Genomic DNA, 22,668 nt, shown 5'->3' with positions numbered 1-22,668 from the left:
GGAAAACCATGGGCAGGCTTGATTACCTCTTTGCTAAGCCCATCTAGCGAGCCTAGCGCCAAACTACGATGCAGGCGGATCAGTCGAACAGAAGCGGAGCGCGAGTCGGGACTCGAGCCTCACAAAACCGCACTCCTTAGTCACGATGTTCCGAGCACGTCCCACTACGACACAGCGAGGACCCTGCAACTCCGTCGCATCGACCGCCCCAGAACCAGCCGACGACGGCGACAGCGCGAACACACCGCCCACCCCCGATCTAACCAAAGCCAGCCTCCTCCTCCCCACCAACACCACCGCCGCCGCCGCCGACAAAGAACAAGACCCCCCCCGCCTCCCCACCATAACCGCACAAACAACCCACTACCAAGGCCCGCGCACCCCGACCACACCCAACCTGTTCTTCCTCCCCGACGACACGGGCTCCTCCTTCGCGTACATCGCCCTCCCGCCGCTAGGCACCGACCTAGGCGTGTATGGCGTCGATGTACCCCATCTCCCTCATCTCCACCACCCCAACACGGAGACGGACACGGACATGGAACCTGAACCCGAACTACTTCTCGCGGCGGCGGCCGCCGCAGCCACGGCTGCGATACGCGCCGAGCAGCCCGCGGGGCCGTACATGCTGGCGGGCGCGGGGGCGATGGGCGCGAGGTTGGCGTATGAAGTGGCGCGGGGGCTGTTGGTGGGGGCCGGGGAGGCGGTGGATGTGTTGGTGTTGATGGATTGTGGTGGTGGTGAAGACGAGGATGGGAAGGGGTTGGGGTTAGTGCCGTTGCCGGTGGAGGCGGCGGGCCGGATCAAGGTTGCGGTGCAGGTGCTTGCGCGTGGGGAAGGTGTTGGTGCTGCTGACGAGGGGGCTGCTGGTGGTGGTTGGGGCAAGTTTGTTCCAGGGTTGGAGGTGTGTCGGGCGGAGGTGGAGAGTGGGATGTTTTTGGACTTTTCGATGGTGAGTTTCTTTCTTTTCTTCTTTTTCTTCTTCTGTTGTTCTTCCTCGCCCTCTGATTATTCAATTGGCGTGTGCTAACTTGTTATGACAAGATCGAGACTGTTGGCCAGATATGTAAGGGCATTGTGGAGGGGGCAATGGCGTGAGAGGTAGCTGAGGTGAGTTAGTGGTTGTTGTAGAGATGGAACAAAGTCTCTTGCTGAGGGAAAAGGGATTGTCAATCTGGTTGAGGAAAGACTTTATGTATCGGCAGTTGTAAGTTCTCAATATCATTGATAGATTGTTCCTTGAACCTCCACGGCTCACCGAGATACTGGCCACCTCCCCAGTCATTCCAAAGTCGGAATCACATTATTCCCATACATACACCGGCCTCACTCAACCCCAACACTTGCGCAACAAAAAGCCATGTCTTCGTTGAATCTTCTATCAGAGCCAGCGCCCATCCCATGGTATCATCTAAAAGTGAAATAAGCGAACCCCCCGTGCTGCCTCATCCGAGAGCGCGAGCTGGCCGCCGCCGAAGAAAGACGAAGACGCCGCAAGATGCCGTGGTATGCTACGCTGTGCCGTGCTAGGCTATTTACAACAACCCAAAAGTAAAACACTAGATAAACAAACAATGAACGCCGGGGTCATGTTCCCGCCAGAACGAACCTCTATCCCCACCATATCCCTCCTTCATATCACGCATCTCTCCCGACCACGTACCCGTCCCTGGTCGTAACCTTATACAGCCCGTGCCGAGAATCAAAAGAACTACACACATCCGTAAGTATGTTCACGAACGGCGCCAGTACGCACTAGAATGCCGCCCCTAGTTCAAAGCAGTCGAGCCGTCTGATACCGCCGTCGCGAGTGGGGCGTGGGGTTCGTTGGCCGCTGACGCAGCGATGGCAGCTTGCAACGTCTCGAACAACTTGGCGTCTTGCGCGTGATCGGGCGTCGAGTGGTGGTTGGGCGGGATGGGCGGCGTGGGTAGGGGCTGATTTTGGGCGGTGGGGGGAGAAACGCGAGGCTGTTGCTGCGTCTGCGGCAAGGGGTGCTGTGAGGGTGTTTTCTGCGGCGCCGAAGGTTGAGGCACCGCTTGCGGTTGAGCCCTGGACTGAGTGGGTGGAAGTGGCCGCGCTTGTTGATGCGGCTGTGATTGGTGTTGCGGTTGGACCAGGGGCTGGGGTTGCTGTTGCGCCTGCTGTTGATGCTGCGGGAGTGGTTGGCGCTGCTGTTGCTGCTGCTGCTGTTGATGTTGCGTTGGCATCGGCGTCCTTGGCAATTCCTGCTGGCGCGGCTGTTGAGGCTGAGGCTGCTGATATTGTTGCTGGCCCTGTGGCCTCGGCTGCTGCTGCAGGCCCGGTTGAGGCTGTAGAGCCGGCAAAGGAGCTTTCGCTTGCTGTATGGCCGGGCCTGGAGCCGGGGCCGGCTGAATGGGAGGGAATGCCGTGACCTTGTGCAGTGAGTGTTGATCAGGCAGCTCGGTTTTGATCCGGGGCTGGCCTTGCATCGCTGGTATCGCGGCACCATTCCCGGCTGCCATGTGTGCGGTATTCGAGTTCGAGCCAGCGCCCATTCCTACAAACCCAGGGGTGCCGGGGCTGGCCCGCTTCGGCGAGGAGGCGGCGAGCGGGGTGTTGGGGACGGAATGGTGGTTGTTTTGCAAACCGCCTGCCAGGGTTATGATGCCCTGAACTCTCGCCCTTTCCTCTTCCACGTTCATGCGCGCTTTCTCCTCTGCCTCCTTGCGAGCTGCCTGGCCCGGTGCCCGCGTCTTCAGCTCCCCTGTTACACTTTGTAGGTAATAAGGCATCTCGGAGTTGGTTTTTAGGAAAAAAAGCTTCAGGTTCCTCGCTTTGTCCTTTAGCTGGACCTGCGTCCGATCTTTCAAGATATCGGATATTGTTCCTTGGGGCCCGAAGAGCGAGAGAATCTGGCTCCAATGAGGTCCCTTGACCATGTCCAGCCCGGCCATAAGAGCCTTCTCCTCTTCAGGCGTCCACGGCCGCCTCGTAGAGTGCAGGCCTTCGCGGCGCGTGGTGTTTGAAGATTTGGCCACGGCTGCCTGGCGGGCCTTTTCGTACAGGGCAGCTGTGGGCATCGACTGGTTGGGCGGTAAACCGTCGCCGTTCGCTGCAGCTGGCGGTGGTGGGTTTGAGCTCTGGTTGTACGCTTGGTAGGGCGAAACGTGGTTCTGGTTTAGCTGGGCCATGTATTGAGAATGCACACCTAGTACATGGAGTTAGACTTTTGGCAATGCATATGACAATGTAAGGCCTCTTACCGGTGTTAGCCGCGTGCGCCGCCGGGGGTTGATTCGAAAACCCGTGGGTCGGAATCTCGAGTTCGCTCTTCAGTTTCTCCGATATCAAGGACGCTAAATCCTTAGAACCGAAATCAGGGAGCCCAGTCGAAACATGTGAATCCGCCGGCGCCTCTTTTAGATCGGGAACATGACCAGAAAGAGATTCTTCAATCAGCTTCTTGAGCGCGAGGGCGTCGTCGTCGGCCGAACTGAGTTGGTCTTGGATGGTCCCGTTGGAAAGAAGGGCCTTCCCCGACCCGAGGTCACCCTCCGTTTGTTCGAAGTGAGATTGAAGAAGAGCGGCCAAGGTATCATCCTCTTGTTGCTGAATGCCACCCGAATCCTGAACAGGGGCAGTTTCCTCCTCATTCAAGGGTATATTCACACCGTATTTCTCTGCATAGTCCACGATGACACCGAGATGACTCTGCAAAAAGGTACTCAAGATCCCGGTGAACTTCAAACTAGATGACTGGTCCTCGAGGGATCCTACTGAAAGTTAGCCAGCGGGATCAGGGACGTCAACTCATAGCAGAAACCTACTCTTGATAGATTCGTCGGCCGCGCTCTTCACGAGCTGCTCCCTCGTCTCCCGAATGCGGGCGACGAGCCCTTCTTCATCGGGGTTCAGAAGCAGATCGCCGCTGCGCTGTTTCAAGGATTCCTCAAAAGTAACAGGGAAGAGCGCATCCAGGAGCTGCGAGACAGGTTGGGACTGCTCGGGCTTGTTGAGGGCGTCCAGCAACATGCGGGTTTTGAGAGAAACGAGTAGGTCGGTCAAGGGCGATTTGTATTCGCCATCCTCGGGAATGAAGATGGAAAAGAAAGCATCGTGCACGTCATGGACAGCCACATCATGAGCGCCAAATACGCTCGCGGCGGTGGCGGCCAAGTTTGACATGCGTATCGTCTCACGGTCTTCGGAATCGGTAATATCGAGCTCGTCCGGAGAAAGGAGGGGCGAGTCAGAAAAGGCTTTTCTCGTCGGCCGAAAGATGTCCCTCAGCATATCGTAGGCCTTGCGGAATTCGGAGCCAGAATCGGCCAAGAGGGACTCTGTTTCGGTGCGCGGTTGTTGCGATAACCTGAGCAAGATCTGAACGGCGATATTTCCCAATACTGGCAGGCTCATGGAGCGCATAACATAGAAGGGATTGCTAGACGCCTTCATGATCTTATTCTCGGCCTTTTCAACGTCGGATATCGTGCTCGCGGGCGCAGCTGGTTGCTCGGCATTGACATCTTGCATTACGATATCGCCATCTCCGGGGAGCGTGTGCTGGTCAAAATTGGCAAGCGCATCGTTGAGCATGGCCGCGAAGTCGATGCTCGCATTCAAAGGCCCAGTCGTAGTCTCCTGCTTCGGCATTGCCTGGTCCGCCATCCTCTGCCGCTTAACGCTATTCTCATCAATGATATCCGGACTCCTGGGGCGCTTCGGGGAGCGCATCCCGGGTATTTCTTGGGAGGGCAGTACCGGGGCAGGGGCCGGCGTGGATAGCGCAGGCTTCTGGGGCGCCGCATCGGTTCTAGAAGGCACTGATGTTTGAGAGAGCGGCTGGGCATGCTGGGCCACCGGGGGGCTCGAAATCTTGGGTGCCGGCTCCGCAGCGGAGTGCGCGCCGAGAGCAGAGGCAAGAAGAGTATCCAAAGATGTATCCGCATTTGTAGCAGACTCGGTAGCAGTAGGCGCAACAGTCGTGGACACGACAACAGTCGGTGTCGATACGGAGGGAGTAGGCGTCTCCGCAACGGTCGAGGGGACCGGAGAGGCCGAAAAAGTTTGTGTACGCGGGGGTTCGGTAACTGTCCCTTGCGCAGGGTGTCGTTCATGGGGTCGAGGTTGGGTTTGAAGCTGGAATGGAGGCTGGTTGGCAGCCCCTTGGGTCGGTAGATTGCTGTTGAGTGGAGGCTCTGCCGCCGGTTCTGTCGCAGGCCCTGAGACTCCCAAAGCAGCGAGCAGTTCTGCCTCTAATTCCGAGGTGTCGGCCATGGTGGGCTAGATAGAGATGCGAGGCTCATTGAGTTGATTCCGACTGATCGAGGTTCTCGGTGCTGGTGATTCTCGGGTTGCGGGGCAATTGGGCAAGTCGAGTCTGAGCACGGCCGGCACAATCAATTGAGTTTCACGAGTTCCACCGTTTAGCGGTTTTCATCACGGTCATGCTCAAATTTGTCGACTTCCCGCTCTAGCTCGGAGCGGCAATGGGTCCCGTACAGCAGCAACCTTGGAGGTTGTCGGAGAAATTTTTGGGACCTCCGAAGCCCTCTTTCCCAGCCCCAAAACGCTTATCTCTTATCAGGCCAGGCGATACACATCCCCATACATTGGACGAACAACATCAAAAACTAGGTACACTCGATGCGCAACCGCAAAACCATGTTATAGTTTCACTCGATGGCCTGAGACATTAACAAATACCTGCCTTGGAACACTTTCCAGGGGAAGGAAATAGCAGGCCTCACAATCTCTCCCGACTCAACAAGGATAGACGCCAACCCATTGAGCGGAGAAAAGCCGTTGAAACGTCATGATAGTGAGAGAATCCGATTGACGGAAGGAAACTGGCAGTGAACACGGAACTGAGAACTCGGCTCGACACAAGATCCATATGGGTGTTTGCACGGCGCCGTTGTCGGTCGAGGTCGACCCGATACGGACGTTTGGTAGGGCAGCACAGCAAAAGCGATTATTTTCCCTAGGATCACCCCCCAGTTAACTCCCGTATTCTTACGCCCTTGATGCTCTCGCTTCAAATTACCCCGAATCCCCGCCATCCTACTATTAAGGTACGAAGTACTCCGATTTCTTGTCGAAAATAAGCAGGTGGCCAGACTTTGACACAATTGTCTCTATGCAGTTGAGAGTAGGTATCTTGCCGAGATTTGCGGATAAGCTGTGTCAATTCTAATCATTCAGAATTTCGTTCCACATTGGGCAAACGAGGTGCCTCCCTAACCCAACAGCTCAGTCCACCAACAAGCCTTCTCGTGCGGGGTGTTCGGTATGCAGAACATGACGCAACCCCGCATTGAGAAATTACCAAATCGAGGCTCTCCGGCGATGAGACAGCATTTATTAATCGGATCATCATGTTCGAGCAAGTCAGGTCCCGGAGAAAGAAAGCATTGGACGAGCCCAGCGAGCCTGGGTCCAGACCAACGCCATGTCCAATCTCAACCAGTCTATCAAGGCCAGGGTCGCTTCCACACGGCTTAGTACGGTTTGTCGTACATACATGGTGGGGTTCTCTTCGTGTGTAAGTCTGCTTTGCCGGCTGTATTGCGGGGAAGCAGGGGGGTCATCGCAAATCGGGAGCGATGAAACTGGGCATGGGACACAACAACTGCGGGTATGGAGACTGCCTTCTCCATCCTGTAGTGGCCCTCAACAGCATATTTCGGAGATAGGTAACCATGAACCGGCCCGACCCACACCGACACCATGCTCGGGAAACAATGACTGAGGACGGGACAGGATCACTGCGGGAGGAACGTGCTGCTTCTGTATCTACAGAGTAGTACCTTATGTATGTAAGGATGCATGCTGGTATAGTACTGGGGTTACGAAAACATGTAGATGCGCCGCGGGACGAACGGAAGAACTGGCGAACCTCGGCCATGTCATGTTCGTTACACCCCATTGACGCGTTTCGGCGCACCGACCCCGCTTGCCTCCCCTAGTTTCGTCCATCATGGCGTTCCACTCGGCCGTTGGAAGAGGGGAAATCAACAAGCAGCATTTGTGGATTGCCGTGTCGGCGATTTCCTCCAGCCCCTGGATCCCCTTGCCACACACTCTTTGTTCCATTCATTCAGGTCGGACGGAGTTACTGTAGGATTCCCACTTGTATAAAGTTCACGCGGGGTCCTCGTCCCATCTTCCCTGGGCTCCCCATCTATTCCCCCAACTTTACTCGAGCTTGAACCTGGGAAGCTTCGGTAAAACCTACGTCATTCGCCACCATGTCTAACGTATTCCTCGACCTCAAGACGCCGACTACCGGCCCCTACAAGCAACCCACCGGACTGTAGGTCCCATACCCCGCATTGTTTAGTAATCTGGGACAACCCAAGTAAACTCACTGGTGTTCAGGTTTATCAATAACGAGTTCATCGAGGGTGTCGAAAAGAAGACGTTTGAGGTCATCAACCCGTCTACAGAAGAGGTCATCTGCTCAGTGCACGAGGCCACCGAAAAGGACGTCGATGTCGCCGTAGCCGCGGCGCGGAAGGCCTTTGACGGCCCCTGGCGCCGAGTCACCCCCCAACAGCGCGGCATTTACCTGCTGAAGCTTGCCGAACTCTGCGAAAAGAACCTCGACCTCCTGGCTTCAGTCGAGTCTCTCGATAATGGCAAATCCATCACCATGGCTCGTGGCGATGTTGGCGCCGTGATCGGTTGCATCCGCTACTATGGCGGCTGGGCCGACAAGATCGAGGGCAGGACGATTGATATCAACCCGGACATGTTCCACTACACAAGGCGGGAGCCCGTACGTTCCAGTCGGTCGGAAGACGCAGCTAGCTGTACGATGTGAGCTAACTAAGTGGTCTCAGATTGGTGTTTGCGGTCAAATCATCCCCTGGAACTTCCCGCTGCTCATGCTGGCGTGGAAGATCGGCCCTGCGCTGGCCACCGGCAACACTGTCGTCCTCAAAACCGCTGAGCAGACACCCCTTTCCGGTCTGGTTTTCGCCTCGCTGGTGAAGGAGGCTGGTTTCCCCCCCGGCGTCCTCAACATCATCTCGGGTTTCGGCAAGACCGCCGGCGCCGCCCTCTCGTCGCACATGGACGTCGACAAGATCGCCTTCACCGGCTCGACCCTGATCGGGCGCACCATCATGAAGGCGGCGGCGTCGTCGAACCTGAAGAAGGTGACCCTCGAGCTCGGCGGCAAGTCGCCCAACATCATCTTCAACGACGCCGACATTGAGGAAGCCATCAGCTGGGTCAACTTCGGGATCTACTACAACCACGGCCAGTGCTGCTGCGCCGGGTCCCGCATCTACGTGCAGGAGGGCATCTACGACAAGTTCATTGAGGCCTTCAAGGCGCGCGCCCTGCAGAACAAGGTGGGTGACCCGTTCCACCCGGAGACCTTCCAGGGGCCGCAGGTCAGCCAACTGCAATACGACCGCATCATGGGCTACATCCAGTCCGGCAAGGAGCAGGGTGCCACCGTGGTGACGGGCGGCGAGCGCCACGGCGACAAGGGCTACTTCATCCAGCCGACCATCTTTTCCGATGTGTCGCAGGACATGAAGATCATGCAGGAAGAGATCTTTGGCCCCGTGTGCGCCATCGCCAAGTTCTCGACCGAGGAGGACGCCATCCGGCTCGGCAACGACACCGCGTACGGCCTGGCCGCGTCGGTCCACACCAAGGACCTCAACACGGCCATCCGTGTGAGCAATGCGATCAAGGCTGGTACCGTCTGGGTCAACTGTAAGTTCCCGTCCCACACATGCCCCCAACGGCCCAAACCATCATCATGCCCCCAATATCACCCAACTATCACCCCAAGTACCACCAGCCGTTCCCATCACAACCTGCCCATCACCAACCACCATCCCGGTATGTTGTTCACCCGCTAACCAAACTTAACACCCCAGGCCACAACATGCTCAACCACGCCCTGCCATTCGGCGGCTTCAAGTCTTCCGGCATCGGTCGTGAGCTCGGCGAGTTGGCGCTGAACAACTACACCGAATACAAGAGTGTTGCCATCAACATGGCCGGCAAGCTGTTTTAAAGGAGTCGTTCGGGCTGCTGCTGCGGGCGGAAATTGTGACGAATAATGACTGTATTTTTTTTTTTTTTTTGGGTAAAATAGCTTGAGCAGTTAGGATGCGAAGCGTTTTTGAGCTTGCTGGTTTGTGCTGAGTGTCGTGTGTTTGATGATGGTTGTGGGCTGAGCACCACCTTTCGGGTTGTTATGTCCGTCAATCGTGATCCGAGGGTTTAGCCGTTTTCTTTGCCTAACTCTGAGCCAAAACAACGACGAATAAATCGGTACCTGCTAAAATCACTCTTCTTTGGTCTTCGATCATCTGAATAACTTGAATCGTTATCCTTTCCCGACAGAAGTAGACTCCAAGCAGAATGAAACCGAAGCTTCTGTCGGATGACAGTTGTTTCTGACGGCATCGGGTGTGTTTCACTCCGACTCTCCGAACACCCCCAGTGGGCTCCACTCAATTCGGCACGGAAGAACCTTGGTCCGCTACCTGACAAAAACGCCCGGGCCCCATGGCGTAAACGCAGGCCTCCGGACACTTGTCGCCGGGATTCGGCTGACCTCGAAAACCGAGGACCTGTCCGTTGTTGTCTGTCAATTAGTGCGCTCTTTATGCTTGTGTGAAATAGCTGAATAACGCTTTGGATAGGTGTGATCACATCGTTTCCACTGATTAGGGAATGATTATCGTTGTAAGAGATCAAAATCGATCATGGGGTTGGTTGGTCGCGTGTCCCATGCCGCTGGGATTTGCGTCATTGTGCTTTCAGATTCAGCGGGTTCACAGCAGACAATCACATCGATCTGAGAAAGATGCTCGACCGTATGAGCCCGCACAACTCATTCGCCCTTTCACTCCCCTACCTTCCAAGGCCCTCTCAAAACATTTGTATTGTCAGCGGAAGATTCCCTAGGGAGGCATTTTTTCTTCGCAACTGCGCATTGGCTCCCTCGGGCCTGTGTCACATGCAACTTACAAGGGCTAGCTAGCACTGAGACCAGACGGGGTTTGTTGGCCGCCCGCCGCAGCCGAAATTTCTGCCACAGCCAGCCAGCCCATCCCACCACAGCCCGGCCTTTCCGTGCGCAAAGCCCCGACCCGTCCCTCCCCCCTCCAACCATAACATAAGGACCGTCTGCCAACGGCGTAGCCGAAACCTCCGCTGGCACCAGGTACCCGGGCTTCGAGCACTTCGATCCAGCCATGCGGTGGAGTCTCCAAACTCCCCCGCAACCTCTTCAACACACTGGATCCTATCGCCCTAAATATCTCGAACTTCTTCCTTTACCACCACTCCGTGTTTAGCGCTCTCAGCTGCCCCTCGCCGGGGACACGCCAATCAAGAAGAGACAAGCACAATAGCGGCGCGACCGCTCTCTTACCACTACGATTCTACGGCATCCGCCGCGTCCTAGCGGGTACCATCTCGCTGCCCGCCCTACCTCCGTTCCTCTGCAACTCCAACATGTCTACCCGACGGACGAGAAACGTCCCGGGCACGCCACGAGTCATTTCTCCGAGCCCGACACGATCCGAACTCGATGCGAACGGCGAGGGATCCTCGTTATACAATGGCCCAACAACCCGGTCAGCGGCTCGGAGGCGACTTGCATCAACTCCTCAGCCTGCCCCCTGGGAGCTAGACGAGGATGACAGCCCCGATTTACAAAGAGCCCGGAGCCGGAGCCGCAGCCCCATCGACACCCGAACGCTGCGCAGGCTCACGACAAGAAAACCCTCGGTCACCACCAACGGCGCCCCGCCCACCACCGCCGCCGCATCCACCAACGGCCACACCAAACCCGCCGACACAAACGGCCACCTCTCCCCGCCGACCTCCACCACCACCTACTACGGTTGGAGCTGGCGCGACTTCAGCCGCAGCCCGAGCCCGCTGGGCCTGATCCCCATCCACCGGCGGTGGCGGGCCTTTGTGCACAAGCACGAGGTGCCGCGCAAGGCGCTCCACGTCTCGATCGGTTTCTTCGTGGTGTGGCTGTACCTGTCGGGGACGCAGACACGCGCCGTGTGCCCCTACCTGATGGGGGCGCTGGTGCCCATCGCGGCGGTCGACGTGCTGCGGCACCACTACGCGCCCTTCAACCGCGTCTACGTGCGCGTGCTGGGCGCCCTGATGCGCGAGAGCGAGTTCGCCGGCTACAACGGCGTCATCTTCTACCTGCTCGGCGCCTGGGCCGCCCTCTACTGCTTCCCCAAGGACGTCGCCGTCATGGGCACCCTGCTGCTGAGCTGGTGCGACACCGCCGCCAGCACCTTTGGTCGCCTCTACGGCCGCTACACCCCGCGCATCCGCCGCGGCAAGTCGCTGGCGGGCTCGCTCGCCGCGTTTGTCGTGGGCGTGGGCACCTCGGTGTTCTTTTGGGGATGGCTCGCTCCTACTAAGGGGCCCTTCCCGGGTGACGAGCTCTTCATGTTTACCGGCGCCCTGAGCCTGCCCCGCGTGCTGGCTGATGCGGTCGGGTTGGAGCCCGCCGCTGCGACGATTACGGGCGGGCTGGCCCTGGGCGTCATGAGTATGTGGTCCGGCCTGGTGGCGGCGACGAGCGAGGCGATGGATGTCTTTGGGTGGGATGATAACCTGACGATACCCGTTCTGAGTGGTGTGGGGATTTGGGGGTTTTTGAAGGTGTTTGGTTGATGAGAGATGTAATGCATGCTGGGAGCGGAGGGGAGGGGAGTTGGCGGCGTGGGTGAATCTGTGTATGTCTATCGGGTGCATGGCATGGGCGGCGTTTTGGATCCCGGAACGTGTTGTGAAGATTGGGTTGGGGGATACATTGTAGCGGGTAGGGTCTATACTTATATGGGTCTTGCGAGGCTATCTCAACCTAGAAACCACTTTTCTCTCCCTTCACATTTCGCCTCCATCATCACTGTCTCCGTGTCCCCTCTCTCAAGACCTAACGGAAATGCCTTACCCCGCGTCAAGAGAACAGCATGCGGGGCATTCGTCTCGGGCACATACCTGTGACAAGTTGATTTGCCCAACTCAACTTACCCAACTTGTCCGCTTGTGGTGTTCTGATAAGTTCGTGCACCCACCTCCCGGTCAGGCCACCAACCGATCAAATTTCCCCATCTGCCTCCCCATTTTCAGTATCTACAGGAGGGTCGAAAATTGACCATTCCAGGCACATATCTTCAAATACATATCCATCTACTTTCTCTGAGGGTTCTAGCTGCTTCGCAAGTGCTTTTTTAGTTTGCATGATCTGTTCAATCTGGGCAAACCGGGTGTTGGGATCCATCCTGACTTTCTTCCTTTTTCTCGGCCTTAGTCTATCTACCTCAGCTTCCAGTGCCCGAATCTTCTGTTCTTGACTAGCTACCTTGATGGCTGTATTGTCCAGGCTTTTGCCCACCTTTTTGAAAAGAATCCTAGCCACTGGGTCTATTGTTTGCAGTCGTCGTAGACGGACATTTGTTGATATCAATCTGTGGACCTCCTGGCTGCGGTTTGGAGTCTTGATTAGCCGACGACTGGCTGGCTGGCTGGCTGGATAGCTGACTGGCCGGCCGACTGACTGGCTGGCTGACTGACTGGCTGGTTGGTTGGGTTCAACAGTAGACGGCTCATCAGAGGTTTATCTAGGTTGACTGGCCACAATCCTGATGCCTTCCAGCCACTTCGGATATTCCTTTCTTTGATGGCATCCTTCCTGGCTTGCGCATAACGCCGTAAGAAGAGCCTCTTGCCAATGGGGACACAGTCTGTCATCACAGTGAGGTCGTTGATACCACGGCGGTAAGTGGTCTTCAACGGAGAGAAAACCGACAGGTCGAGGGGCTGTAGAACGTGGGAGGCATGTCCAGGTAAGAAGAGGTAGATATTGTTGGAAAAACAGGTCCACATGAAGTCGTCAGTCTCGTGGCTACCGTGGCCATCAACAATAAGGAGCCTCTTCTTCGATGTTGCCGTCGTCGGACAAAAGATCTTTGTCAGCCACTCGAGGGCAATATCATTAGATGTCCAGCCATTCTGACTCGTCGAAAACCGCCAGTTGCGTAATGGATCAAGGTCTTTGCCGTTATCAGGGAACCACTGTTGTTGGATGTCTTTCCCCTTGAAGATGACTAACGGTGGGAGAGCTTTTCCGGTTGCTGAGATGCACTCTATAATGGTTGTCCAGATCCGGGATTCGGGGTGTTTCGACAACGCTTCCTTTGTCTCCGATGATCCAACGCATAAGCCGTTGGTTCCCAGACCTTCCATTATCCCTGTTTCATCCATATTCCAACGGTCTTGCGGGTCAATTGTCTGGATGACTGGGATCGCGAGGAAATGGAACCAGGCCTTGATAACATCAGTACTAGCTCCATCCAACCGTTTGATATCCATACGTCTATCTTTCTTCGTCTTTAAAACTGGATATCTTCTGATGAACTTCTGAAGCCAGTGTTTACCGACAGTCTGGTCAGATCCAGAGGCACGGAGGATACGGTTAGCAAAGACCTCGATTTGTCGATGCTTTACCGGAAGCCCTAGAGCTTTCTGGGCAAGAACCCAATCGGCCAAGTGTTTTTCTTGATCAGGGCTGAGCTTCTGCATCACCTGTGCTTCGTACTGTCCCTTCGGTTGGGCGTTGGCGACGACTCGGTCCCGGAGGGTAGAAAAGGGAACTCCCCATGCCTCGCTAGCTTTGCGGATGGATTGGCCATCCCTGACGGCTTGGATTGCCTGTTGGATGTTATCTTCTGGGGCCATGGAAGAGACAATTCGAATAAGAGTAATGGAGCTGAATTTGAGCTTGTTTTGGTGGAACTGGGTGGTTTGGAATAGAGAGGGTGTCGAATCAGGGGGAGTGAAAAATTTGATCGGTTGGTGGCCTGACCGGGAGGTGGGTGCACGGACTTATATGGCCCATGGTGGAGGAGCTCGCCGACAAGGGCCTGACATACACTAAATGCCCGACTGTCCGTTGGCTCTGCAGCTGCCACGCAAGTGCGAATGTCTTGCATCTGCTCTCTGCGCCGGGGTTTGGGACGCGGAGATCGCCAGGAAAGGAAGGGAAAAGAACCTGGAATCCATTTGACAGGGGTATCGAGACCGAAAAGTAAAAGTGGACCCCACCTTCCGCAACACAGCGCTGTTTTCGCTCCTTCCCGTCGTTTGTGTTGCGGTTGTTCAACAGCGGGAAAATTAAGAAAAATTACTGCGTGGGAAACGTGCCTCTTTCCCATTCCGACGCGATAATTCGTCTTCTTCTTGTCCTACGAACCGTTCCTTTCACCGCATTCAGCATGTCTTGATTCGCAGAGCAACGTATCACGAAAACACCAGCCGCATCCTCCTTCGCGAACACCTGCCCCTTGCACACAAACAGGTCGCCGACCACGAAATGCCCCGAAATGTCCGAAATCGCCCGTGTCTGATGGCTTGTGGGAGTGTCTCGGCTGGCCTTGCTAGATTCCACACAACCAGCCCGCTCAAAACAATCGGGACATCGCGCCTCCAAACAACATGTCGACAGTCCTTGCGTTGCAAAAGCAGTGAGATATTCCCCGTTCTGCGTCTCGAATCTCCGCCATGTATGTTCATGTACGTTTTCCGTCTGGACCTCTCAGAAGGCGCCTTGGAGACCCGGCTGTGGCGTCTCTGTCCTATAGAATCGTGCCCAGTCATCAATCGGCAGCACAAGTCTGGTTTGACTGCATCTCCCGTTTCCACTCGAGCCCTTATGTTACATTTCGCGGTAACCCACACGCCCCGTCGCCTCTCCCGTTTCTTCTCGAAGCCCGTGATCCCAGCGATCATGGCTCATTCCATGGTGGATGCCGCAACTGCAACGTCCCCCAGCCCGCAGGTGGGCTTGATGCGTTGTCTTCGTTGCTCACCCGGTCTTGCATCTCACCCCCGCTGGCGAACCCGCACGCCCTTGCGCACTCCGTTCGGATGCCGAGTTGTTAACCACTTCAGTTCTGCCCGCAGTTCGGCCCTCAGCAATGCCTCAATGTCTCAATGCCTCCACGCCGGCTGGTTGTCCTGGGAGTCACTCCCGTCGACGTCTCTGACGCAATGCTCACGCCTGCAGGTTGGGGGTCCTTAGCGCGAGAGCGAGGGGAGCCAAAGCCGGCCGTTCCTTGTCAGCCATGCAAAGGTCTCGACGAGCCAACCTGAGTTTCCATCCCGGCGGGCCCCAGTGCTCCGGCTCTATTGCCCAGTGGCCCAATGATGGCCGTCCGATCCATTGGGGATCTTGTTGGAACGGCGAAACCACTTAGCTCCGTTACTTCGCATGGGCCGCAAGTCATGCCCTTCCCCCGCCTATCGGCTCGCCGTTGCCACACGGCCCTCCCAACCCGTGGGAGTCAGCCTATCCGGGCAGCCTGGCCTGCAGAATTCCTTTCCAAGACTGCCGTTGAGTGGGCGGGCGTCGAGGCATGTCCATCCGAAATCATCTCCCGTTAAGCAGGACAAGTTGACGATGGGACAAGGGAGGGAAACCATCATCAACGGCTCCATGCCAACGGGCCGGCTTCAATTCCAAGCCGGATCACCGGGACGGTTGTGTACGGTTCACTCAGCCGGATTGTCTTAAACTCTGCAGCCGGCCTGGGTGGATCTCCACGTTTTCTGGCGCCCCTTTGACGTACATAACTTGACACTGCTATGCAGTTACCTCACGCAAGTCGCATTACCGAGACCATCAAAGGAGCTTTTGTCCTCTGTCCATCAGCTGGTCGGGGACATACAAGTGTAACGCTCGGAACATCCACGGCGTCTTTAGCAGCTGCCGTCGCTTTAAACGCCGGGGCCTTTCTGCAGTCTATCTCGGCAGGGCGGAACAAGAGCACAGGAGTCTCAAACATGCATATTCCGGGTGGGCCGCAGGCAGCCGGCGCCGAGGCAGACCCTGCAGGGCGTGTAATGGGCTCCCAAGTCACTCTACATCTGTGCCTGGGGGCTTATCAAAACGCACCTCACTCGTGGGTCCGGGCCGTGGATATTCTTCCCAATGCCAGGCTGTTGCGGCCGGTGAGCAGCCAGTACTGCCACCACTTGTTCAATTTACCGACTTTCGCCGAGTGGATGCTCAAAAGACCTTTAGGTCCATCCACTCCGGCCAATCGAATAATTACTTTTGCGTATTAGGGCACAGCCATCGTCTTTCCCTCTCACGCGGTGAAGGTGGTTTCGAGGACAGCCGTCGTCCACTCAGGAAAGACGCACAGGCCAGGCAAGGTCAGGGTGCTGAATGGTAGCGCTGCCCTGTCTCCCTGTGTAAGACCCCTCCAAAATAATCCCACCTGCAGCATTTGGACAACACATTGCCCGACCTGACGCATCTCTGCCTAACCCGACTTTCACACAAACCATCTGTTTGACGTCGCCATTTCCCCTTGCCGAGCCAACGAGATGACTGCTCTGGGAATCCGGATCCCACGCCGATTTTTACAATTCCGCTTAGCGTCATGACGGTTCGCCAGCTCTGTTTGCTGTGCCCCGTCTGCTGCACCCTCGTTGGGCCGTCGATCCCATCAATCGTCGTCTTGGTGCTCCCTCGCCGATTCGTTCTCTTCGTTGTCTCCGTCCTCCAGCTCGCCGTTCCTGCGAATGCTGCCTACCGTTTCTCCTTACCTGCTCCCGGCCACTCCATGGCAACACACCTCATGACCTCCCGACTTTTTGATGAGCCGAACGGTCTTTCCCAAACCTCCACCCGCGGCTCCAGCCTGTCATATGCCGTCCCCGTCCCCCATCCCATCGTTTGGCCTGGTCTCTGGCAAGGCTAACCCCTGTTCATGGCTCAGGTATCTTCGCCTTCCATCCCTCGCTCGGCTAGCAGTGCTACGTTCACACCCCCCTGGTCCCTCTCTTCCGGACCTTGGCCGTTGAGCCTCCTGTCCTGAGTCCCACCTCACTCCTTCTCGCCCCTTGGTATTTTGCTTCCTTTCCTAGACCCCGGAGCCTAGAACTGAGGAGCTCGTTGGAGTGCCTTGCCAGAAATGAGATCCTCTGTCCCGTTCCCCCCTTCAGGTTGGCTCCACCAATACAAACGGTGATAGTCGCCCCCCGGCATATGCATCCTGTTTTGATCACTTCTTTCTCTGATCAATCGAAACTTGTCCCCAAGCCAATCCGGCGCTACCGGCTCGGCCAACTGCTCAGGATCACCCCATCGACCATGCCATCCCTTCTTCTGGTTGGTTTGCCCCCCGTGAAGGGCAGACGGACCAGAGGTGTGGTTCGATGAAGACCGGCCCGTCCTCGTCACCTTCATCTCCATGGCATCGTCCCTCTCCCTGGTTTCAAGCGGGGTCAGGGAGGTCCTTGACGAATAGAGTCACCGGCCCTTATCCTCCTCAGACTCGTGATGGCGACGTTCCATGGGCCGGGGGGTCTTCAGAGAGGTATAAAATGGGTCGTCGTTGACGGGTTCGAGCTCAGTTCTTCTTTCTCCTTTCTCTTCACTTTCTTCCTTCTCTAAGAAGCACACGCAAGAGCACAAGGCATACTTTCCGCCTCTGAACAACAAAGTCAGCTTGTCCCAAGTGACACCATCTTCGCAAACAAACACATTCTACTTGAGCCTACACCGGCCACAAACCTCGTCACACCCCTCAACCTACTTAGACATTACCCGTTTGCCCACTCTTCACCATGACTTCCACGTACGCCCCCCAATACTACGCCAGCGGCGCCGTGCCCATCCCCCCCAGCAAGCCGCAGTACCAGAACCCCGCCACCGGCTACTATCCCAGCGGCGAGAGCACCTACTCGGTGTCGCCGCCCGAGGAAATAGATCCCTCCGTTGTCAGCTCGGCGTCGGGCTACGGCAACAGCTATTCGGTGACCACCAGCTACGCCGGCAGCAGCCAGGGCGAGTACGACAGCAGCGCCGGCTCTGCCGCCGGCGTCGACCTCAACGAGTACATGCAGGAGCGGTTTGCGGCTACCTTTGACCCGCTCGCTTTGGATAAGTGCACCGCCAAGCAGGCGCAGACGTGAGTTTTTACCCTCTACTTTTTTCTCTCTATTTCACTCGCTTGCTCTTTTCGAGCGTGCGGGTGATCGGGCAGCGGGCGAGCGAGCGAACTGAGCAAACCACAAGTTCTTGTGTGTTTGTCACGTTCCGCTCGCACCCGGCTGCCGCGATCCGGCAAACGGAATTGCATGGGAACAAGAAAAATAAGAAAAAGCCGATGCTGACTCGCAAAATCAGATCTGGCCACCTGAACGCCAAACACCGCGAGCTGCTTGAGCTCCAGGCGAAGGCGCAGGCGCGCCTGGCCAAGTCGCGGGCGCGGTTTGCGCAGGGACTCGAGGATGCGCGCGAGGTGCGCGAAGATCTCGAGTGGACGCAGAAGAAGGTTGCGTAAGTAAAGAAATCCGCTCAGTGATGGTTTTCCCCTGGGGGAATTGAGTTTGGTTGATCCGGGGGGCTTAAATCCAAACCTGCGCCTGCAATCCAGGAAACGAGAGCTAATAAACGCGACTGTGACTAGATCTCTCAAGGCCAAGGCGTCAAAAAAACACTCCAAGGAGTACGCAAAGGCGCGGGCGCGGTACCCGTCGCCGGATCTGTACTAATCTCTTCAGTGGCCTTGTTGCTATTTGGCTTCCATTTCCCGGCGTTGCGGTTGATTTAGCGTTGTCTCTATTTTTTGAGCCTCATTTCCAAAAGACGGACGGGGGACGGACGGGGGACGGACGGGGTCGCATTTGCGAGCCCTACATCTATTTGTTTCCGATCAAACGAGCAGATGGGGGTTGTGTTGCGTCTGGCGGCGAGATAGGGGGGGACGGGAGGAGAGGGGAGAAGGGGGTGTGAAGAAGAGCCTCGCGCGAAAGGCGACGTTGGAAAACGAGGCTGCACACTGCACAACAACAACAAAATCTCAGCCGCGCGCATGGCATCACACGCTACTTGCACAGAATCTCCCGCCTTGCCGTTTCTGCGAGGAAACGGTGGGCGTGGGTGTGTGGCGGCAGTGGTGTGGTGCGGTGTGGTGTGGTGTGTTGTGCTGCGGCATCTGCCGCTGCAGGCAGCCCCGTTTTCTGACATCTCACACCCCCCCTTCCCCCACTCCCTGCTCGAGACGCAGGTCTCGCGACGGCGCGGCCCGCGCTCTCCACTCCCCCTTCTCGTGCGCAAGCTGCGCGCATCGGGGCGGCGGCTGCGAGTGTTTCATGATTGTTACGACGGTTATGATTGGGCGGGGGGCAGACGGCAGGACAGGAGGGGCGTGAACGGAGAGGGGTTTCGGTTTTGTCCTAGGTGCTGGGGTTTCTTTTTTTCTGGGCTTATCTTTCTTATGTGTCTGGGGATGAAAAGGTGGCTGGGCGGCCAAAAGTACCGGTACCTACCTACTGACTTGCCCTGCGGCGAGTACGCCCCCCTCCTCCCCCTTGTCGCTCTTAACGCACACCCCGGGGCGGGACGGGCGGGACGATCGGGGCTGCAGCAGGTGTGGCGTGGCTGGGCTAGCTAGCCAGCTAGCGTACCCGGCTGTGTGGGAGAGAGGGCCGGGGGGGTGGGGGAGGGGAAGGGGCATGTGTGGACTCTCGCCTCCCCCACCTCCTCCCGGCTGCCCACTCCCCTGTGGCGCCCTTGCCTTGCTTGGGAGCACAGAACCAAGCTTGGAGCGCGGGCGGTCGGCTGCCGACGAGCCGGGGCCACGTGAGAGGGCGAGGGCGGGCTGGGCTGGCTGACTGTCGCTGCTTGCTGGGGGAGGAGATGGGGGGGTGGGCTTTTCCTTTTTCGGGGATGACTAGCTTCTGCTCTTACATGAGGAGGCTGGGTGGGCTGTATGACATGGGTGGGTGGAGATCTCTCTGTACTGGGGCCGGTCAGGTGGATTTCACGTGTTCTTTAATGCCTAGCGTTTTAGTCTTGTGTTGATGTTTACTCCGTAGGAGGTGAAAACGCGGTAGATTTTGGTGTTCCTTGCTCTTCCTGCGTGACCGTCCCCGTGATCGGATTCCGGCCCGGCCAAATACAGTGTCCTCCCCGCCCTCTCCGCGCCAGAACGAGGGCTCAGCCCTATCCCGACACTGTGCCCAACCCCTCCAGCCCGGCCTGTGGCTGTCCTGGTCGTCAGGTGACATGGTCGAACCCAACCGAGCCACCTGGGGGCTGCGAGGGTTGTCATGTGTAGTAACCCCTGAGCCGTCACGTGACGCCTCCCTGGCTGCCCTTGCACTCCCCTGCGCTGTTCTCTTATTCTGAGAAGATGGCATATTCATACATTGTGTCCTACTATCACTAACATGATCCCTTAACACACCGAGGTCCTCAGCCAAAGGCAGCCGCGGCAGAAACACCCTATACATCCTCAAAATCGTCAAAATCCACCAGATCCTCCGCATCCTCTCCACCCTCACCCTCCTCCACCACCTCCTGCCCCCCAACAACATCATCCACAGCATCAAACTCTTCAGCATTGCCAACACCATCCTCACCAGCACCGTCACCCTCAACACCGGCACCGTCGTCACCTTCAGCACCGTCACCATCACCACCCTCAGCCTCCTCAGCACCGTCCTTCACCTCGTCGTCTCTTGCACGCTTCCGGCCCCGTGACAGCCACGTCCCCACCGGCGGCAGCCTCTTGTACTTCTCCATCCCCTCCCAGGGGTTCTCGTTGCTGGCTGGGTCGTAGTACTCGACATACCACAGCGGGTTGACCGGGCCGCCGCCCCTGTTGCTGCTGTTGTTGTTGTTCCGGTTGTTGTTGTTGTAGTTGTTGTTGTAACTGCTGTTGTAATTGCTGTTGTAGCCACCACCTCGTCCTCCGCCGCCCCAATTTCCGCCACCTCTGTTGCCGCCGCGGTGACTGTAGTTTCCCCTGCGCGGGCCAGTGGGTGGGCGTTGCTGCTGGGATGGGTAATGAGAGTCGGGGGGGTGGCCGGATGGTGCGCCAGTGGGGGTGCCGTTGTTGTTGGCGGCGTTGGTGTTGGTGTTGGTGCTGGCGTAGTCGTCCGAATCGGAGTAGGTGATTTCGTCCCTGGGCGAGGCGGAGAGCTTCTGTCTTTTGTTTGGATGGGCCTGCGCGCGGTATGCGGTAAGCTGAGGCTCCTCGTTGGTCGTGGCTATAACGGCGTTGTCTAGGTGCGGGTTGAAGCGCCGTCTCTTGTTGTCGTCGTGGTCGTCGATGGGTCTGGTGCCGCCGAAGCTGGTGAAGCCTAGGGTTTCGGCCATTGTGGTGTCTTCGGCTACTTCGAGCTCATTGTTGGATTCCTCGTTGTTCGAGGAGTTATTGTAGAGATCATCTTCGAAGAGGTCGATTTCATCGGGATTGGTTGGTCGCGACATATTGGATGATATGTGGACAATACGGCGGGTAGTGGAAAGTGAATGAGATGGTGCAATTTACGTGAATGAGGGGGGTACCGTAAATATAAGCGGGATGAATGAATGAAGAAGCAAATGAGGGAACGAGCGAATGAATAAATGAAAGAATGAACTCGATTGAGAAAGGGCGTCTCTTTGTTTGTTGGAGCTGTCCGCTTGCGGCGAGGACCACTGAGATGGTACCCGTGTCCGTAGCGAGTCGGTAGACAAAAGGCAAATCGTTTTTTAGGAATGCCCGGGAACCCCTTAGACTCGCAAACAAAAACACTAAACCGACGAAACAAATGCGATGAACTGCGGTTCGATTTGATGCTGTTCTCAGCCTTGTGGGGCTCGATAAAATGACAGTCAGAGCTCCAGCTCAATGAGCAGGGGGATGAAGCACAGTATGCGATGGGAAAGTCGCTATGGAGAGTACTCAAGTGATCCTCATGATGGTTGCGTTATGACCGACAAAAGGAGTTGCCCGAAGCTGTAAATGGCTTGGATATGCCACAACGCTTATGTCAAATCGATTCAATGAACCAAACGGGGAAGTTCCAGTGTGACTTTCGAAGAATGGAAGAGTATTCGTTTTTCTCCTTGCACTGTGTTGAACTTCTCCCTGGCGCACGGGTTTGAGCCTCTGATCGTCAACCCCCTGTTCCCTACGGGATAGTCCCATTCCCGACCCTTGTAATCTCCCGACCTCACCTCACTCACATCCCATAACTCACACCTTTCTCCCATCTTCTCCCAACTTTCCATCTCATCCATCCCATCACGCAACAACCACCACCAAACCATCAAACCAACAACCCCCTTCAACAACCAACCACCATGACGACCTCCTCACCACCACAATCACCCATCACCATCCGCCTCCCCTCCAAATACACCACCACCCCCACCAACCCCCCACCACCACCAACAACAACCCCAACCCACTTCACCCCACCACCCCTCCCCTTCCACCAACGCACCTGGACAGTAACGGACTCAACCCTCAAGACATGGCGATCGGCGCGCATCGGCAGCATCACCCGCAGCAAGCTCCACAGGCACCCCTCCTCACGGGCCTCCAACTGGCGCACGCGCGCCGCCAACCGCGCGCGAGTCAGCGAAACGGACGAGTAGGGATTGCGCTCGAAGTGCAGCGGGTCCAAGGGCATCGCGGGCGACGACAAGGGCCACAGCCTCGGGGGATACGGCGACGTGGCCACTGGGCACGGGAAGAGGGGGGGTTGATTTATGAGGGGCCGTTATAGGGAGGAAGACGAGGGTGCAGGGGAACCCGGCGCCAGCCCAACTACGATAGAGAGAAGAGTGCCTTGAGAACCGGGGTCCTGAGAGGGCAAGGCCCAGCTCGAGAGAAGAAGAGG

General features: G+C 56.9%; 8 protein-coding genes across 8 annotated transcripts in view; 4 read left to right on the top strand and 4 right to left on the bottom strand.

Annotated features, from left to right (window-relative positions):
• The window catches only part of CHGG_08141 (uncharacterized protein), a gene marked incomplete at both ends in the record, with an annotated part of 9,549 nt that extends 8,451 nt beyond the window's left edge, over positions 1 to 1,098 (top strand). Inside the window, 2 exons of the mRNA XM_001225796.1 lie at positions 48 to 952; positions 1,051 to 1,098. Of these exons, the coding sequence (XP_001225797.1) occupies positions 48 to 952; positions 1,051 to 1,098 (953 nt within the window). The remainder of the gene's footprint in view (positions 1 to 47; positions 953 to 1,050) is intronic.
• A 671-nt stretch (positions 1,099 to 1,769) lies between these two features.
• CHGG_08140 (uncharacterized protein) lies at positions 1,770 to 5,241 on the bottom strand (the record flags this gene model as incomplete). Its single annotated transcript, XM_001225795.1, has 3 exons — positions 1,770 to 3,172; positions 3,228 to 3,737; positions 3,792 to 5,241. 3 exons carry the CDS (start codon positions 5,239 to 5,241, stop codon positions 1,770 to 1,772), a joined length of 3,363 nt encoding a protein of 1,120 aa, XP_001225796.1.
• Positions 5,242 to 7,214: 1,973 nt separating this feature from the next.
• CHGG_08139 (uncharacterized protein) lies at positions 7,215 to 9,004 on the top strand (the record flags this gene model as incomplete). Its single annotated transcript, XM_001225794.1, has 4 exons — positions 7,215 to 7,279; positions 7,345 to 7,744; positions 7,809 to 8,697; positions 8,865 to 9,004. 4 exons carry the CDS (start codon positions 7,215 to 7,217, stop codon positions 9,002 to 9,004), a joined length of 1,494 nt encoding a protein of 497 aa, XP_001225795.1.
• Positions 9,005 to 10,455: 1,451 nt separating this feature from the next.
• CHGG_08138 (uncharacterized protein) lies at positions 10,456 to 11,649 on the top strand (the record flags this gene model as incomplete). The annotated part of the gene is made up of 1 exon (XM_001225793.1): positions 10,456 to 11,649. One exon carries the CDS (start codon positions 10,456 to 10,458, stop codon positions 11,647 to 11,649), a length of 1,194 nt encoding a protein of 397 aa, XP_001225794.1.
• Positions 11,650 to 12,480: 831 nt separating this feature from the next.
• Positions 12,481 to 13,716, bottom strand: CHGG_08137 (uncharacterized protein; the record flags this gene model as incomplete). Its single annotated transcript, XM_001225792.1, has 1 exon — positions 12,481 to 13,716. One exon carries the CDS (start codon positions 13,714 to 13,716, stop codon positions 12,481 to 12,483), a length of 1,236 nt encoding a protein of 411 aa, XP_001225793.1.
• Positions 13,717 to 17,613: 3,897 nt separating this feature from the next.
• CHGG_08136 (uncharacterized protein) lies at positions 17,614 to 18,543 on the top strand (the record flags this gene model as incomplete). The annotated part of the gene is made up of 3 exons (XM_001225791.1): positions 17,614 to 17,957; positions 18,176 to 18,328; positions 18,459 to 18,543. The coding sequence occupies 3 exons, from the start codon at positions 17,614 to 17,616 to the stop codon at positions 18,541 to 18,543; spliced, it is 582 nt and encodes a 193-aa protein (XP_001225792.1).
• A 773-nt stretch (positions 18,544 to 19,316) lies between these two features.
• CHGG_08135 (uncharacterized protein) lies at positions 19,317 to 21,268 on the bottom strand (the record flags this gene model as incomplete). The annotated part of the gene is made up of 3 exons (XM_001225790.1): positions 19,317 to 19,709; positions 19,954 to 20,178; positions 20,285 to 21,268. The coding sequence occupies 3 exons, from the start codon at positions 21,266 to 21,268 to the stop codon at positions 19,317 to 19,319; spliced, it is 1,602 nt and encodes a 533-aa protein (XP_001225791.1).
• An 842-nt stretch (positions 21,269 to 22,110) lies between these two features.
• The window catches only part of CHGG_08134 (uncharacterized protein), a gene marked incomplete at both ends in the record, with an annotated part of 1,846 nt that continues 1,288 nt past the window's right edge, over positions 22,111 to 22,668 (bottom strand). Inside the window, one exon of the mRNA XM_001225789.1 lies at positions 22,111 to 22,508. Coding sequence (XP_001225790.1) covers positions 22,111 to 22,508 — 398 coding nt within the window. The remainder of the gene's footprint in view (positions 22,509 to 22,668) is intronic.

The sequence above is a fragment of the Chaetomium globosum genome, genomic scaffold, assembly GCF_000143365.1.
Source record: "Chaetomium globosum CBS 148.51 scaffold_5 genomic scaffold, whole genome shotgun sequence".
Classification (NCBI taxonomy): Eukaryota; Fungi; Ascomycota; class Sordariomycetes; order Sordariales; family Chaetomiaceae; genus Chaetomium; species Chaetomium globosum.
This window is presented reverse-complemented; position numbering and strand designations above follow the sequence as displayed.